Genomic DNA, 15,445 nt, shown 5'->3' with positions numbered 1-15,445 from the left:
TATTCCTAAACTGTTGGGACCAAAACTCCCAAAATCAAACCCAACCTTCCTTTTATGGTCATAAACCTTATGTTTAAATTTCATAGATTTCTATTTACTTTATATACTAAAGTTATGGTGCGAAAACCAAGAATAATGCTAATTTGGGCCCCTTTTTGGCCCCTAATTCCTAAACTGTTGGTACCTCAACTCCCAAAATGAATCCCAACCTTCCTTTTCTGGTCACAAACCTTGTGTTTAAATTTCATTGATTTCTATCTACTTATACTAAAGTTATAGTGCGAAAACCAAGAAAATGCTTATTTGGGCCCTTTTTGGCCCCTAATTCCTAAAATGTTGGGACCAAAACTCCCAAAATCAATCCTTACCTTCCTTTTGTGGTCATAAACCTTGTCTTAAAATTTCATAGATTTCTATTCACTTTTACTAAAGTTATTCGGACGATGACGCCGACGACGACACAGACGACGACACCAACGTGATACCAATATACGACCAAAAATTTTTCAATTTTTGCGGTCGTATAAAAACTCATTCATAATTTGGGGAATGTTCAGATTTTTTTGGCAATCACAATAATTTGATCCCTTACATTTTTACAAGTAATCAGTAATTTGCAATATTATATGTTCCCATTAATTTAATGACTTTACAGTTTACAAAGTGTATACATTATATAATAGTATATCAGAGAAAGTTAACCTTCATTCTCTGCTGATTGGACTAGAACATAATATAACTTATTGCAAGAAGCTCAAATCTATTGTGAAGTCCAAATTCAGATGTATTCATAGATGATTCATGAATATTATGAAGGCTATGTATTTAACATCAAACTACTCTAAACTTAAATATCAACAAGTAGGTAAAAACTATCTTTAATTATTCATTACTAACAAAATGTGTTTAACAATTTGTCTATCAAAGCTCTGTTTCCCTTCAGACTTCATACCAGGGTCCTATCATGGGTTTGCTTGGAGTGAAAGTCCCTTGTTTAGATCCTCTTGGTCAACTTCTTTCAGAAATAACATATGCCAGTATATGAAAGATTTATTTGATATTTTAGCTATCTGTATAATACATGAAATATTTACAATATCACATAAAATTACATCTGTCAACAACATCATGATGATTCTGGTTTATATCCTGAAATTTTGAACTCTTTTTCTTCTGGTAAAGGGTTTTCTCCAGATTCAACTTTTGCTCTAAATTTTAAATATTCTCGCCGTCTATCAAAATGTTTTACCTGAAAATATAACAAAATATTTCAAATCACTGATATAGAAGCATATTTTAAAAACCTCCACACAATGTAGATATAAAATATGTATCTCTTATCATTGAGAAAATATGTTTGTTTTTTTGGAGTTTTTTGGGTATATTTTTGTATTTGTATTTTGTAAATGTCAGCTGGTATCATTTCTGTATGGGAATTTACACCAATAAAACAATTTGATTTGTTTGATTTGATTTAAAAGTCTCTCATGGGTAAAATAGGATTTAAAAGTCTCTCATGGGTAAAATAGGATTTAAAAGTCTCTCATGAGTAAAATAGGATTTAAAAGTCTCTCATGGGTAAAATAGGATTTAAAAGTCTCTCATGGGTAAAATATGATTTGACAATAGACTGTTGAGAGGTTGTTGAACAAGTATATTTCAAAAACTAATTTGGTCAGAGTATTATATTTACAATGTTCTTTTGAACATGTTTAGAGCCCTGTGTTAGACCTACTTCCTTATATTGAATTTTAACAATGATAACAGACAAATGACAGAGAATGATTATAATGGTAAAATAAGAATGGAAATGGGGAATGTGTCAAAGAGACAACAATATGACTAAAGAGAAAAAAGTCCATGCATTTATAATTTTAAAATCAATGGGACCCTTAAATTTATTTTAAAAAGAAAATATATATGATTGAACAACTTGTATGTGTGTATGGGGTCAACACAGAGATATCTAGACCTGAAAGTAGAATATCTCTTGACCTCATACCACTTTATTTTCAAAAGTTATTTATTTTTGCAACTTTTGCAAGTAGAAGAATAATGTGAAATTAATTGTCACTAAAACTTAAAACTTTGATCTCTCCTTTATGAATAAGTCATGAAAATTTTAAAATCTTGAGTTACGCAAAATAAAGTATCCACAAAAAATAAGTTGGTTTACAGTATTTCCAAAGACCAGCAAGTATAATTAAATCATGATTATATGCATAAAAGGTTTCACAGCATTCAAAGAAAAAAAGGCAATCTATTTTTATGGCCCCACAACAAAGTTGTGGTTGCCATATAGTTTTACCCTTGTCCGTTATTCCGTCATTCTGTCATTCCGCAACAAACCATTATACAGACTTTTTCTAAATGCCTTCAGATATTGGGCTGATATTTGGTATGCGAGTTAACCATGATGAGTTACAGATCAAGTTTAAGGTTCGTTTACTCTCCGCTAATTTTTGCCGAAATTACAGGTTTGGACTTTTTCTAAACGCCTTCAGATATTGGGCTGATTTTTGGTATGTGAGCTAACCATGATGAGTTATAGATCAATTTAAAGTTAGGTTCCGCTCTGCTAATTTTTGCCAAAATTATGGGCTTTGGACTTCGATAAATTGTAGAAAATCACAATTATACAGACTTTTTTCTCAACGCCTCCAGATATTGGGCTAATTTTTGGTATGTGAGTTAACCATGAAGATTTATAGATCAAGTTTAAGTTAAGTTCAGCTCCGCAGATTTTTGTCAGAGGTTAAGGGTTTACGACTTTGAAAATTGTTGAACTTTTTTTCTATATGCCTTCAAATTTTGAGTTGATTTTTAATATGTGAGACTACCATCATGTTTGTGTCTACATGTGTTGTTGAAATTGCAGTTTTTCAACTTTTCTAGACAGGGCCATTCGTGTCGTTTCCACACATCTAGTTTAACTATCTATTTAAAAAAAATGAATTAAATACAATGTTATAATAATAGTTTACCCATGTTCTCGAACAAAATGATTCATATGGCTTTCTAAGTTCCGCACACTTTTCTGATGCTTTTTCTTTTCCTAGTTTCTCTTCATGTCTAGATAAACAGTTCCAATAGTTATCTCTTGCTCCCCAACATTTTTCTCTGTCTGCTTTTCCAGAAATAGGACCTACAGATTTTGACATTCTTCACATTTAGCTACTGAAAAGAAAAAAAAACTTATTTATATTAATTTATTTAATATATATATCTAGGCAAAATAAATATTGAAGAAACTTCATCGTCTGATCAGTATGAATAGATGTGAAATATACACCAAAGAGACAGCAATCAAATGACAAAGGTCTTTGAAAAGTACTAGTACAGACAGACACTTAAAAAAGTCAACATTTTTGTTAATAATTGAAAGCAATAATTCCTCAAAGTGTCATCCAATGATGGTCATTAGGTTTTTTAGTAGATTTTAAATTGCTGATCATTTTTCCTTCAAATAATTTTTACCAATTTTAATTAGTTTTTGAAATTTTAAGGACCAGGCCTTGGTATTAAACCTCAAATTTTCCTCTGGTTTCATTGTTAATATATTTACACCATTGAAAGGATAGTGGTATATATGCATCAACTGCAAAAGGTTTTGTTAAAATTAATTATGGCATTGTTTTGGTACACTAAATAAGATTAATTTTCCTGATCCCGAAATACCAGCCTTAAAAACATGAAATCCCAAGGTCCGGAATTTAAAGAAATTTAAATCTTGACATCCCGAAATCCCGAGCTTAAAAACACCCCATCCCGACTTCCTGAAAAAGGTCCTGCCCCCCATGTATACTATATATTGTATACATATTAAAAAAAAATATCAAATGTGTACACAACTTGAACATGTTATACAAACTTAATTACTTAGCTGTATTTGGCACAACTTTTTGGAATTTTGGATCCTCAATGCTCTTCAACTTTGTACTTGTTTGGCTTTATACATATTTGGATTTGAGCGTCACTGATGAGTCTTATGTAGACGAAACGCCCGTCTGGCGTACTAAATTATAATCCTGGTACCTTTGATAACTAATTAGACTAAGTTTTTTCTAAAGTTGCAAAGCAGTAATGATGTGCAGAATAGTACATGGCCTCGTAGCAATATAAATGCTAGAGCTACATACTACATCATCCGTAGCTAGAGGACAACCAACACGATTTCTCATACTGTATGCAAGAACTTCAACATACAGGCATTCCTTCTTTCCAGACAGCATACAGATGTTGAACAGCCTTCCACAACCTATGGTGGACAGTACCTCACTAGATGCTTTCAAGCAGGGGGTACTGAGCTGCAGTATCCATTAATCGCACCATCAGACTGTTTTTAACTTGCACCTGTTAATATTTTCTTGCACCTTTGTTGTCACACCCAGCGTGGACAATATTGCGATAATACTCAAGTAAAGAACTGCACTGTATTGGAAGAAGAAAAAGATCAGTATCTTAAGAGTTGAAAATTCTTTGGTCAAGTGTCGCAAATTCCCTAATAGCATTAACATCAATAGGACGCCAAACAAATTTGTCGGATGAAATGACTACTATACCAGCGGGTAGTACTTGGGGTACCTTTATGACGAATCATGGTAAAAGTTCTTACCAAATGACGTTAATGGTAATTTTTTGTGCATGAAGATAAAATGTACACTTTAATTTAGCATTAAAAATAAATGGACTGATTTTGACACAGCACATTACATTTTTTCAATGACACTAATTATTTGAGACTGCCGCCTAAATCAAGAGGCATCCTCAAACCAGTCGATGGAAGTTGGAGGTCAATTTACTATGTGGCAATTGACAATGATTCAAACCTAACAGACATGGTACAAGGTTAACCAGATTGAAATTGTAAAAAAAAAAATCTTTTTTAAAAATATATTTTTTTAATGATTTAAGTAATTTTGATTTTGTTTCATAAGCATTGTGATTTGAACTTCAAATAGACTTCTGCTTTAATATGAAACTGTCCGTTTGGTTGTATTAAAATATAAAACTTCCAAAAACAAGATACCTTTACTCAATGTCAACACAAAATACTCGTTTTATGAAACAAACGGAAATGACCAACAACATCCCACATGAACTAATAACGCGTAGAAATAGTGCTTTTTCCTGGTTTAAATCTCTGATGTAAGTTAATACTTTTTTGCTGATTTTTTATTAATTTATTGAAATTTGTTATATTGACAGAGTTTTGTGAGAAATAATTTTAGATATTGAGCAAAACTTAAAGAAATGTTTTGGGAAAAGTTGGCGTAACAACTTCACCGGAAGTATATAGTCCACAGCAACATGGAAGCACCTGTTCTGACAAAATAGCAAACAGGTGTCTTCTTAGCTGAAAACTGAGATGTAGCAAGACGAAATAACCCTGATTTAGAGACTTTTCAAAATGCATTGGTTCAAACTATCTCTGTAAAATGTCTGAAGAAATATGCTCAGTGATAACTGATTCAGGAAGCAGCTTTCCAATCAAACCTCAGATAGATAATTTACTGAAACATGATAAAATTTCTGTTGAAAGTGACTCATTAAACGATTCTTACTGCGTTAATCATGAGAGTAAAGATTCAAAGGTACCCAATGGTAAAATAAGACATAAACATGAAAACGGGCTTGTAAGACATGCAAAATCCGTTGCAGATTCACCTCACCACTGTCCATGTTCTGGAATTCATGATGTCGATGAGGTAGATGTCAGTAGCCATACTTTTCAGGACAATGAGTCTTCCATGTGCAAATCATTCAATCAGTTGGAACTTAAAAAAAGTGATCAGGAGGAACCAGAGAATGACATGATAGATGGAATACATTATATTGTTTATGAATCAGAACTTCAGATGCCAGATATAATGAGACTCATAACTAAAGACTTGTCTGAACCATATTCTATTTATACCTATAGATATTTTATACATAACTGGCCAAAGCTTTGTTTTCTGGTGAGTTGATGAAAATAGACGCCAAATATAGCCAGTATGCTAAATACCCCAAAATAGAGGCACCTACATGTACAACACTACTGTTTGAAATCAATTGCTAGAAAACTATAAATATATTGATTGATTGATTGTTGGATGCTTAACATCCAGTAAATGTTGACGGATAATAGTGTGATAGTTCTGATAAATGATCTGAATCACAAATAAACTTGGTACACATGCAACAGATACCACAACACTAACTCAGTCACAGAAATGCTGCTAACACTACATTTTTGTAAATTGAACAACTCTTGAATAAGGAGATTAAGAAACATGCATCATCTTGTACATAGTCATACAACATATGCATCACTGATCAGCATCTTAAACATACATACATTGAAGACCCATTGGTGGCCTTCGGCTGTTGTCTGCTCTATGGTCGGGTTGTTGTTGCTTTGACACATTCCCCATTTCCTTTCTCAATTTTAACTTGATTTAATAGAATTGAAAATGGAAATGGGGAATTTGTTTAAGAGACAACAACCGGGCCATAGAACAGACAACAGCAGAAGGTCACCAATAGGTCTTCAATAAAGGCGTCCTTCAGCTGGCCCCTAAGCAAATATCTATACTAGTTCAATGATAATGGACGTCATACTAAACTCCAAATTATACACAAGAAACTAAAATTAAAAATCATATAAGACTAACAAAGGCCAGAGGCTCCTGTCTTGGGACAGGTGCAAAAATGTGTGTGTGGGGAAGGGGGGGGGGGGGGGTTAAACATTTTAATACATGTATGTAGATTAATATTGTTATTATTAAAGTTCAATACAAAAAGAAACAAACATGTTTGAATTTTTGTTTCTATCTTTATTATAATTTTGTTTTAATTTTTCAGGCAGTGGATGAAGGGAAATGTGTAGGTGCTATAGTTTGTAAATTAGATATGCATAAAAAGATGGTACGAAGAGGATATATTGCCATGTTAGCTGTAGATTCAGACTATAGGAGAAGAAAAATAGGTAATTCTGTAGTATAAACAAAAAGATAAAGCCATTAGTATAAAGGTAGTCTCAAGAATCTACAAAAATGTCTGTTATATATATATATTCATATTATATTTTTATAAAAATATAGTGACATTTATGGAAAATGCATTTACATGTACATATAAAAAAGAAGATGTGGTATGATTGCCAATGAGACCACTGTCCACAAGAGACCAAAATGACACAAGACATTAACAACTATAGGTCACCGTATGGCCTTCAACAATGAGCAAAGCCCATACCGCATAGTCAGCTATAAAAGGCCCCGATAAGACAATGTAAAACAATTCAAACGAAAAAACTAACGGCCTTAATTTTATAAAAAATGAACATGTATGCTTAAATACAAATGTAGCAAAGCTTTATACTGTCGCTGCATATAAAAAGGGTAAAGTCATCCAAAAAATTCTTGTCTTAAATTAAGATGTCTAAATCAGTTTGGTTAGAGAAGTACTAGTATAAAAGACTTTTCATACATGTATTAGGATACTTTTTGTTATAAAACTTGTAAAGATTTAATAATTTAAATCAGTGTTTTTTTCAATATCTGGATTATCAAAGAAATAACATTGCTTTCACTATGATAAAAGCAGTGGCACTTCATTATTCATAATTTTACTGTCAATACTGACATATTTGTAGTTGGTACCAGATGATCTGACAGCAATCTTTGTTATGTTTATGAAACTTGATACTCATACATGATTTTATTCTAACAGAAAATGTGTTTGTCTTAGAAGCTTGTATTGTCATGATTGTGACAATTATAGTACATGTATCATCAGTTTAGAATTTAAGAACAAAACCTTTCAAATTACTTATTTTTAGCTCACCTGGCCCGAAGGGCCAAGTGAGCTTTTCCCATCACTTTGCGTCCGTCGTCGTCGTCCGTCGTCGTTAACTTTTACAAAAATCTTCTCCTCTGAAACTACTGGGCCAAATTACACTAAACTTGGCCACAATCATCATTGGGGTAACTAGTTTTAAAAATGTGTGGCGTGACCAGGCCAACCAACCAAGATGGCCGCCATGGCTAAAAATAGAACATAGGGATAAAATGCAGTTTTTGGGTTATAACTCAAAAACCAAAGCATTTAGAGCAAATCTGACATGGGGTAAAATTGTTTATCAGGTCAAGATCTATCTGCCCTGAAATTTTCAGATGAATCGGACAATCCGTTGTTGGGTTGCTGCCCCTGAATTGATAATTTTAAGGAAATTTTGCTGTTTTTGGTTGTTATCTAGAATATTATTATAGATAGAGATAAACTGTAAACAGCAATAATGTTCAGCAAAGTAAGATCTACAAATAAATCAACATGACCAAAATGGTCAGTTGACCTCTTTAGGAGTTATTGCCCTTTTTAGTCCATTTTTAACCTTTTTTTCGTAAATCTTAGTTATCTTTTACAAAAATCTTCTCCTCTGAAACTAATGGGACAAATTAATCCAAACTTGGCCACAATCATCATTGGAGTATTTAGTTTAAAAAATGTATGGCGTGACCCGGCCAACCAACCAAGATGGCTGCAATGGCTAAAAATAGAACATAGGGGTAAAATGCAGTTTTTGGCTTATAACTCAAAAACCAAAGCATTTAAATCAAATCTGTCACGGGGTAAAATTGTTCATCAGGTCAAGATCTATCTTCCCTGAAATTTTCAGATGAATCGAACAACCCGTTGTTGGGTTGCTGCCCCTGAATTGATAATTTTAAGGAAATTTTGCTGTTTTTGGTTATTATCTTGAATATTATTATAGATAGAGATAAACTGTAAACAGCAATAATGTTCAGCAAAGTAAGATCTACAAATAAGTAGTCAACATGACCAAAATGGTCAGTTGACCACTTTAGGAGTTATTGCCCTTTATAGTCCATTTTTAACCATTTTTCGTAAATCTTAGTAATCTTTTAGAAAAATCTTCTTCTCTGAAACTACTGGGCCAAATTTAACCAAACTTGGCCATAATCATCATTGGGGTATCTAGTTAAAAAAATGTGTACAGTGACTTGGCCAACCAACCAAGATGGCCGCCATGGCTAAAAATAGAACATAGGGGTAAAATGCAGTTTTTGGCTTATAACTCAAAAACCAAAGCATTAAGAGCAAATCTGACAGGAAGTAAATTTGTTGATCAGGTCACGATCCATCTGCCCTGGAATTTTCAGATGAATCGGATAATCGGTTGTTAGGTTGCTGCCCCTGAATTGGTAATTTTGAGGAAATTTTGCTGTTTTTTTTTTTGTTATCTTGAATATTATTATAGATAGAGATAAACTGTAAACAGCAATAATGTACAGCAAAGTAAGAACTAAAAATAAGTCACTATGACCAAAATAGTCAATTGATCCCCTAAGGAGTTATTGCCCTTCATAGTCAATTTTTAACAATTTTCTTAAAATTTGAAGATTTTCAATAACATTTTCCACAGAAAGTACTGTTATAGGTAGTGATAATTGTAAGCAGCAAGAATGTTTAGTAAAGTAAGATCTACAAACACATCACCATCACCAAAACACAATTTTGTCATGAATCCATCTGTGTCCATCGTTTAATATTCACATAGACCAAGGTGAGCGACACAGGCTCTTTAGAGCCTCTAGTTAAATCAAAATATCATTTATCTTAAATCATGAATCAAGTTTAAGTGTTGTATTACAAAGTATATAATTTTTTATTTAATTTGATATTTGTAGGTTCTCATTTAGTTCGTAAAGCAATCAAAGCCATGATAGCTGATGACTGTGATGAAGTAAGTATGTGACTACTGCATTCTAATGTTTACCTCAAATCTATTTTATCATCATCTTCGAAGTGTGTATGCTTACATTGTTATGTTGTCTCCGTCAGGGGACATAAAAATACCAGGCATGCTTCTGTGGGTCAGTCTGTATGTAAAAATCACTTCCACATGTATGTCAGCTTTTGAAATTTAAATTAAACGTTTATATTATCAATGTTTCTGAAAAGTTCTAAAATCAGAGACAATCAACTAATTTTAAAGAAGTAAATATAATATAGAAAATTGCATTGTAAGTGCTCTCAAGCCTACATTTCTAATGTGAATTTTATGATATTTGTATCAGTTATGTCTTCAAGAAGTTAAAAATCAGTACATATCTACTTTAATAGTTGTTTCTTTTAAAAAAAAATTTTCATGGACAATTGCATTGTGAAGCATTCAAGCTAATCTGCGTACATTTCTTGTATGATTTTATATGAAATTTAAATCTAAGGTTTATATCAGTAATGTCTTGGGCAGGTACAAAAAACAGTGACTTTCAGTTATTTCAAAACTTATTTGTACAGGAACTATGTCCCTTTGAAACTTAGATTTATGGAAAATTGCTTTGCAAAGTCTCACATGGATTTTCTTGTCAGATTTTTATGAAATTTATATTTAAGCTTACTCCTTATTTTAGAGAAAAACACTGTACCTGAAAGCATTTCTGCCTTAAGTTATACCTACATTTTATATTTTCAATGTTGTTTAGCTGTGACAAACTGCAGATCAAGTTTGCAATCTGTTCTCACAAATTGGAATTATGGCCGTCTCACAGGTCACACATCATATATATTCTTGCTTTGCCAGTCACAAGTTTACCATTGCATTATTTTTTCTAGTGTTTAATTGATAGATGATTATTTTGGTATTCTCCTTTTGTTATCTGCTACCTCATATACTTTCACCTTTAATTCATCTTAAAATGATTCCTAAATATCTCTCAAATCGTGCAAATGAACCATGCATAGCCAGCAATAATCACCATATCTTTCATGAAAAAAATTATGAATATTTTTTTAATGTTTGATATTTTATATTTTCAGGTTGTTTTGGAGACCGAGATTACTAATAAAGCTGCCCTGAATTTATATGAAAATTTAGGTTTTGTACGAGACAAACGTCTATTCCGTTATTATTTGAATGGTGTTGACGCATTACGTTTGAAGTTATGGTTACGGTGAATTTTACTATCCTTTTTAGAGTGTTGTTGTTGAGTATATGAAGAATTAAATTATTTTTGTTTGTACATATAGATAATTTTAAAGATGTGATAAGGACAAAGTGTTGTCATCTGCAGATGATGAAAAAATATGAATATTGGTTTGAGAATGTAACTTTGTTCTGATAAGATGATAAGAAAGGAATTTTAAACATCGAAGATGGTAATTGATAAACAGAAAATACTGTGTATTTTGAATGGAATAAATATGCCTTCATGTACATGTATTTAAATGCATGAGGAATTAGAAAGAACAAGACTTTTCTACACAAGATAATAATATATATTTGGGGAATTTAAGCTGAAATGTAGGCAATAAAATTTGATCTCTCAGAAACCGAATCACTTCATTTTAACTTTTAAAGAAGAAAATTAGACATCAATTTTCAACTTACACAGAAAAATGCTCAACAACTCACAATATGTAATACTTAAGAAAGGATGTAATCCTTGGGTTTGCTTTAAAGAAAACATACTGTATTAGTAAGCATGCATTCATATTTTTAATGTGTCATATAATGTGTTCTTAAAACAAACATCCTTCCAGTATTTAAGTTCTTGATATTCTGTGTATTAATTTTTATCCTTTTTAACTATTTATCTATGTATAAACAGTAAATTGAAAGTAATGTGAAAAAACAGGTCTGATGATGATCCTAATATGAAATAAAGGGTACCCATCAATGTCGAAACCATATACTCAATTAGATAATGTTCTTATATACAGTCATAACAGTTTACATTAAAACCTATTTCAAGCTTTAATAAAATACAAAAACTGCTAGCTATTTCTAAATACTGCTAAAAATATCATGGTATATACTAGGGAACACAAAATCTTAATCATATCAACTTACAAAGATAAACTATATTATTAACTTCTGAATTACAAGAAAATCTACATGTTTGCAGTAACAACAATTATAACATGAAACCCTCTGAAAGAGGCCATGCACTTAAGTAGTTAAGAGCTTTAAAAGAACCTTATTCATGATAACCATCAAGTTTGTGACAATTGATTTGAAATACTTTCGTCAATGCGAAAACCCTTTCATTACGAAAGTGACAAGCGCTAGCAAAATCACTGGTTTGTCTTTACATTGCTATAAAGTCTAACAGTGATAAGCAAAATGTGATTTTGAATGGTACAAAGAAATGAAAGTACTTTGTCACACACAATACTTTAAAGATGATTCCCCATTTGACAATCAAGATATTTCCATAAGGAATCTTTATCATACATCGGAATAGCTTCTTGAACAGTTATTTCAGGTTCTTCTAATACAATTGTACATAATCATTTTATGGTACCTTCAACTTGTTTAAAATTTCTGTGTCAACACTTAGCTTTTGGTGTACTCAGCAAAACCAACTGCTTGCTGATGATATATTTAGCGGTGAACTCTGTTCTTGGATTTTGCTTTAAAGGTCCATTTAGTAATATTTATTCAGGCTCAATATGGTGGCCTTCACTAAACAGTCAAGTGGTGATGAAAATAAGTTGGAACACAATTGGAGAGCCTGAATCTGCTTTTCATCCCATTTAACGAATTTCAATCGAACTAGGTCGTGTAGATTTTTTATCTGAATTTGGACATTAATATTGATATCAGCAGATAGTCATACAATAGAATTCTGTTGTAAAGTTAAACAATTTAAAGCTACCTAATAAGCTTAGGTCACTGTTCTCCCTTGTTGTATAAATGCAGTTTTGTATGCTCTAAATCGTTTAATACAAGTTCTAGCTTTTTCTAAACTCTGGTAAGGATCCTACATTTGGCTTGTGTATTTTCAGACATTTAAGATATTGAAATTTTGTATATTTTCAGGGTAAAAGTATATGCATTCTAACATTGTCTAGAATACTGATATAGATTTATTTTTTGCTATTTTTATGAAATAAAGGTAGATATTCTATAAAGTAGCTTTATGCCCAAAGAGATTGATTGAGAGTATAACATTTCAATATCTGGAATAGTGCATTTTTTCCCCGTTGCAAATATGTTGATAGCATTACAGTTCAGAATTTAACTCTATTGACACCAGACAAACCTCCTCATAGATCAAAAGGTGAAAATTGTCTTAGTCTGATTTATAAATGAAATAAAAATATCAATGACGCGCTGATGAAATAAATGAGGAATGATGATTGAAGAAGATCTGTCATGTTAAATTGTTTAATTAGAATTATTGAAAATACTTTTTGTATATTGAGTGGTCATGTTATTTGTAAGTTTTTAGAGGACCTGTTTTATAATTTAATTTTCTATCTTCTCGTTCTTTGCAGAAATGAGAAGGATAATGTATGCGTAACTTGACTCTAAGTTGAGTGTGCAAGATGTCAGGTAGAAATAAAATGTGTAATGAAATCCAGTGAGATTAACATTGTATAAAATAATTATGACCTGGTTTTAAGAGATAAAAAAGACAATTTGTATTCTACACTAAATTTGTTACCTGCTGTTTACATTTTAAACACCCTATATAATGTTATAGAGTTGAATAATGCATCTCGCATATCTTTGTTACATCATTCAGGCATTTTGTGAAAATGACTTTATAAAAGTGCAACTTTTCCTTTTACAGTATTTTGTTATGCATTCATGTTTTGTATATATTTCTTGGAAAGTTTAATCTAGGCAAAAAACACTGCATATTATAAATGAATGTAATTCGGTCTATCCCCTCCATGTACAATATACATACAAACTAGAAGGCTGATAAAACATATTTAGAAATACACTTGGTAATGAACAACTGCTATGATTTTGTTGGGAAATGTCTCATTTTGAAATTATATGATATACAGTGATATAATGGTACACACTAGAAATTCAATAATTAAAGTTTAATTGCAATTTCTCAGGATACTGATCATACAGTGGTAGTGTCTAATTTAGGTTCCAATAAAAATTCTAAGGTAATAACCATTGTGATGAAATCCCTGTTATTAAAATTGTAAATAAAGAGAGATATGATATATGAAGTTTCTTACTTTTTAGTTCAACTGACACAACAGGTCAAGTGAGCTATGGGCATACCTTTTTTGCAAAATCTCCTTTGAACCTACTGGGCCAACATAAAAACTTGCATTACTATCACTATCATATATGTTTGACGAGTATTTTGAGGCCCTGTCCCTTAATTCATGGTCTATTGACTTTAAATAAATTACCAATTTTCAATGTTTAGTTTTTTGCTTATTAAGTTAGTTTGATATGGAACTTCTTACAATAGACAACTCTACTTTCTTTAAAGTCTCATTTTGTCGACCATTTCAATGCCCTGCCAACAAGTTCATGGTCCAGCAAATTTGAATGAGTTTGCCATGTTGCTGTGCATCAGTAACAGTTTGTCTTTTTATCTGAATTTTATGTTATCTGTGTCAACAGTGTGTTACATTTTCTATGGGATAGGCATAAAAAATAGATCAAGAGAAAAACAACAAAATTCTGAAATACATGTCAGCAAAGACAAAATTGAAACTACTTCATGTAAAAGTTATTTACCCTGAGTTACAATTTTAGCAATGTTTGTTTTTTGGAGGCAAAACATCAAGTAGCCTAGAAACTGAAAACAATATTATAGTGATCAGCAATACAAGATCAACAAAAAAAGATATCTTCGTCGTGAGTTATAGTTATAAGTAGTGGTCTGGAGAATAGCCATTGTTGAAAATGCAGAAACAATGTAGGTTCAGCTAATGACACAAGACTTCAATTGCACGCCTTAAGCAGACTACTGGATTAAATACGTTAGTCTTTAGTTACTCCAAGAAGGGAAAAGGAACACATGAAAGAGAAACTACTTTGTGCAGTCTTTCATAAATCCAATAAGCACGCCTGTGCCTGTGCTGTCTTAAAATTATCTGGATTACTCCAGTTAATACACTGTTTTTGTTGAGCCTGCATCGCAGAAAGCTCGACATATGGATAGTGATATGGCGGTGTTAGCTTACTTCTTAAAAGCTTTATATTTTAGAGGGTAGAAAACCAGGATGCTTCATACTTTGTATATAGATGCCTCATGTTACGAAGTTTCCGTGAGTCACATGTCCAATGTCCTTGACCTCATTTTCATGGTTCAGTAACTACTTGATTTTTCGTAATGCTCTCTTATTATAAGTTATAGGATAACTATATTTGGTATGTGCGTACATGCAAGGTCCTTGTGTCTGTCAGACAGTTTTCACTTGACCTCAACCTCATTTCATGGATCAGTGAACAAGGTTAAGTTTTGGTGGTCAAGTCCATATCTCGGATACTTCAAGGAAATAGGTCTAGTATATTCGGTGTATGGAAGGACTGTAATAAAATCAACGGTACCAATTTTGTTGCACCAGATGCGCATTTCGACAAAATATGTCTCTTCAGTGATGCTCGTGGCCAAAATATTTGAAATCCAAAGCTTATATAAAAGATGAAGAGCTATAATCTAAAAGG

The 15,445-nt window shown here is 32.0% G+C and overlaps 2 protein-coding genes across 2 annotated transcripts; one reads left to right on the top strand and one right to left on the bottom strand.

Moving 5' to 3' along the window:
* Positions 1–1,035: 1,035 nt before the first annotated feature.
* On the bottom strand, positions 1,036–5,131 carry LOC139514573 (cytochrome c oxidase assembly factor 6 homolog). The gene is made up of 3 exons (XM_071303962.1): positions 5,030–5,131; positions 2,985–3,177; positions 1,036–1,249 (listed from the first exon to the last, which is right to left on the bottom strand). Exons 2-3 carry the CDS (start codon positions 3,159–3,161, stop codon positions 1,127–1,129), a joined length of 300 nt encoding a protein of 99 aa, XP_071160063.1. The 5' UTR covers positions 3,162–3,177; positions 5,030–5,131; the 3' UTR covers positions 1,036–1,126.
* A 147-nt stretch (positions 5,132–5,278) lies between these two features.
* LOC139514572 (N-alpha-acetyltransferase 30-like) lies at positions 5,279–13,983 on the top strand. The gene is made up of 4 exons (XM_071303961.1): positions 5,279–5,960; positions 6,847–6,970; positions 9,696–9,751; positions 10,828–13,983. The coding sequence occupies exons 1-4, from the start codon at positions 5,439–5,441 to the stop codon at positions 10,963–10,965; spliced, it is 840 nt and encodes a 279-aa protein (XP_071160062.1). The 5' UTR covers positions 5,279–5,438; the 3' UTR covers positions 10,966–13,983.
* The last annotated feature ends 1,462 nt before the right edge of the window (positions 13,984–15,445 follow it).

This window comes from Mytilus edulis, chromosome 3 (genome assembly GCF_963676685.1).
Source record: "Mytilus edulis chromosome 3, xbMytEdul2.2, whole genome shotgun sequence".
Classification (NCBI taxonomy): Eukaryota; Metazoa; Mollusca; class Bivalvia; order Mytilida; family Mytilidae; genus Mytilus; species Mytilus edulis.
The sequence above is the reverse complement of the archived record's forward strand: the minus strand, read 5'-3'. Positions and strand labels throughout refer to the sequence as shown.

Bases quoted from the DNA above. Each gene is read 5' to 3' on its own strand.
- LOC139514572 (XM_071303961.1), top strand. From the start codon at position 5,439: ATGTCTGAAGAAATATGCTCAGTGATAACTGATTCAGGAAGCAGCTTT. The intron at 6,971-9,695 runs GTAATTCTGTAG...TGATATTTGTAG, and splicing joins CTATAGGAGAAGAAAAATAG to GTTCTCATTTAGTTCGTAAA. The intron at 9,752-10,827 runs GTAAGTATGTGA...TTATATTTTCAG, and splicing joins TAGCTGATGACTGTGATGAA to GTTGTTTTGGAGACCGAGAT.
- LOC139514573 (XM_071303962.1), bottom strand. From the start codon at position 3,161: ATGTCAAAATCTGTAGGTCCTATTTCTGGAAAAGCAGACAGAGAAAAA. The intron at 1,250-2,984 runs GTAAACTATTAT...TTATATTTTCAG, and splicing joins CATTTTGTTCGAGAACATGG to GTAAAACATTTTGATAGACG.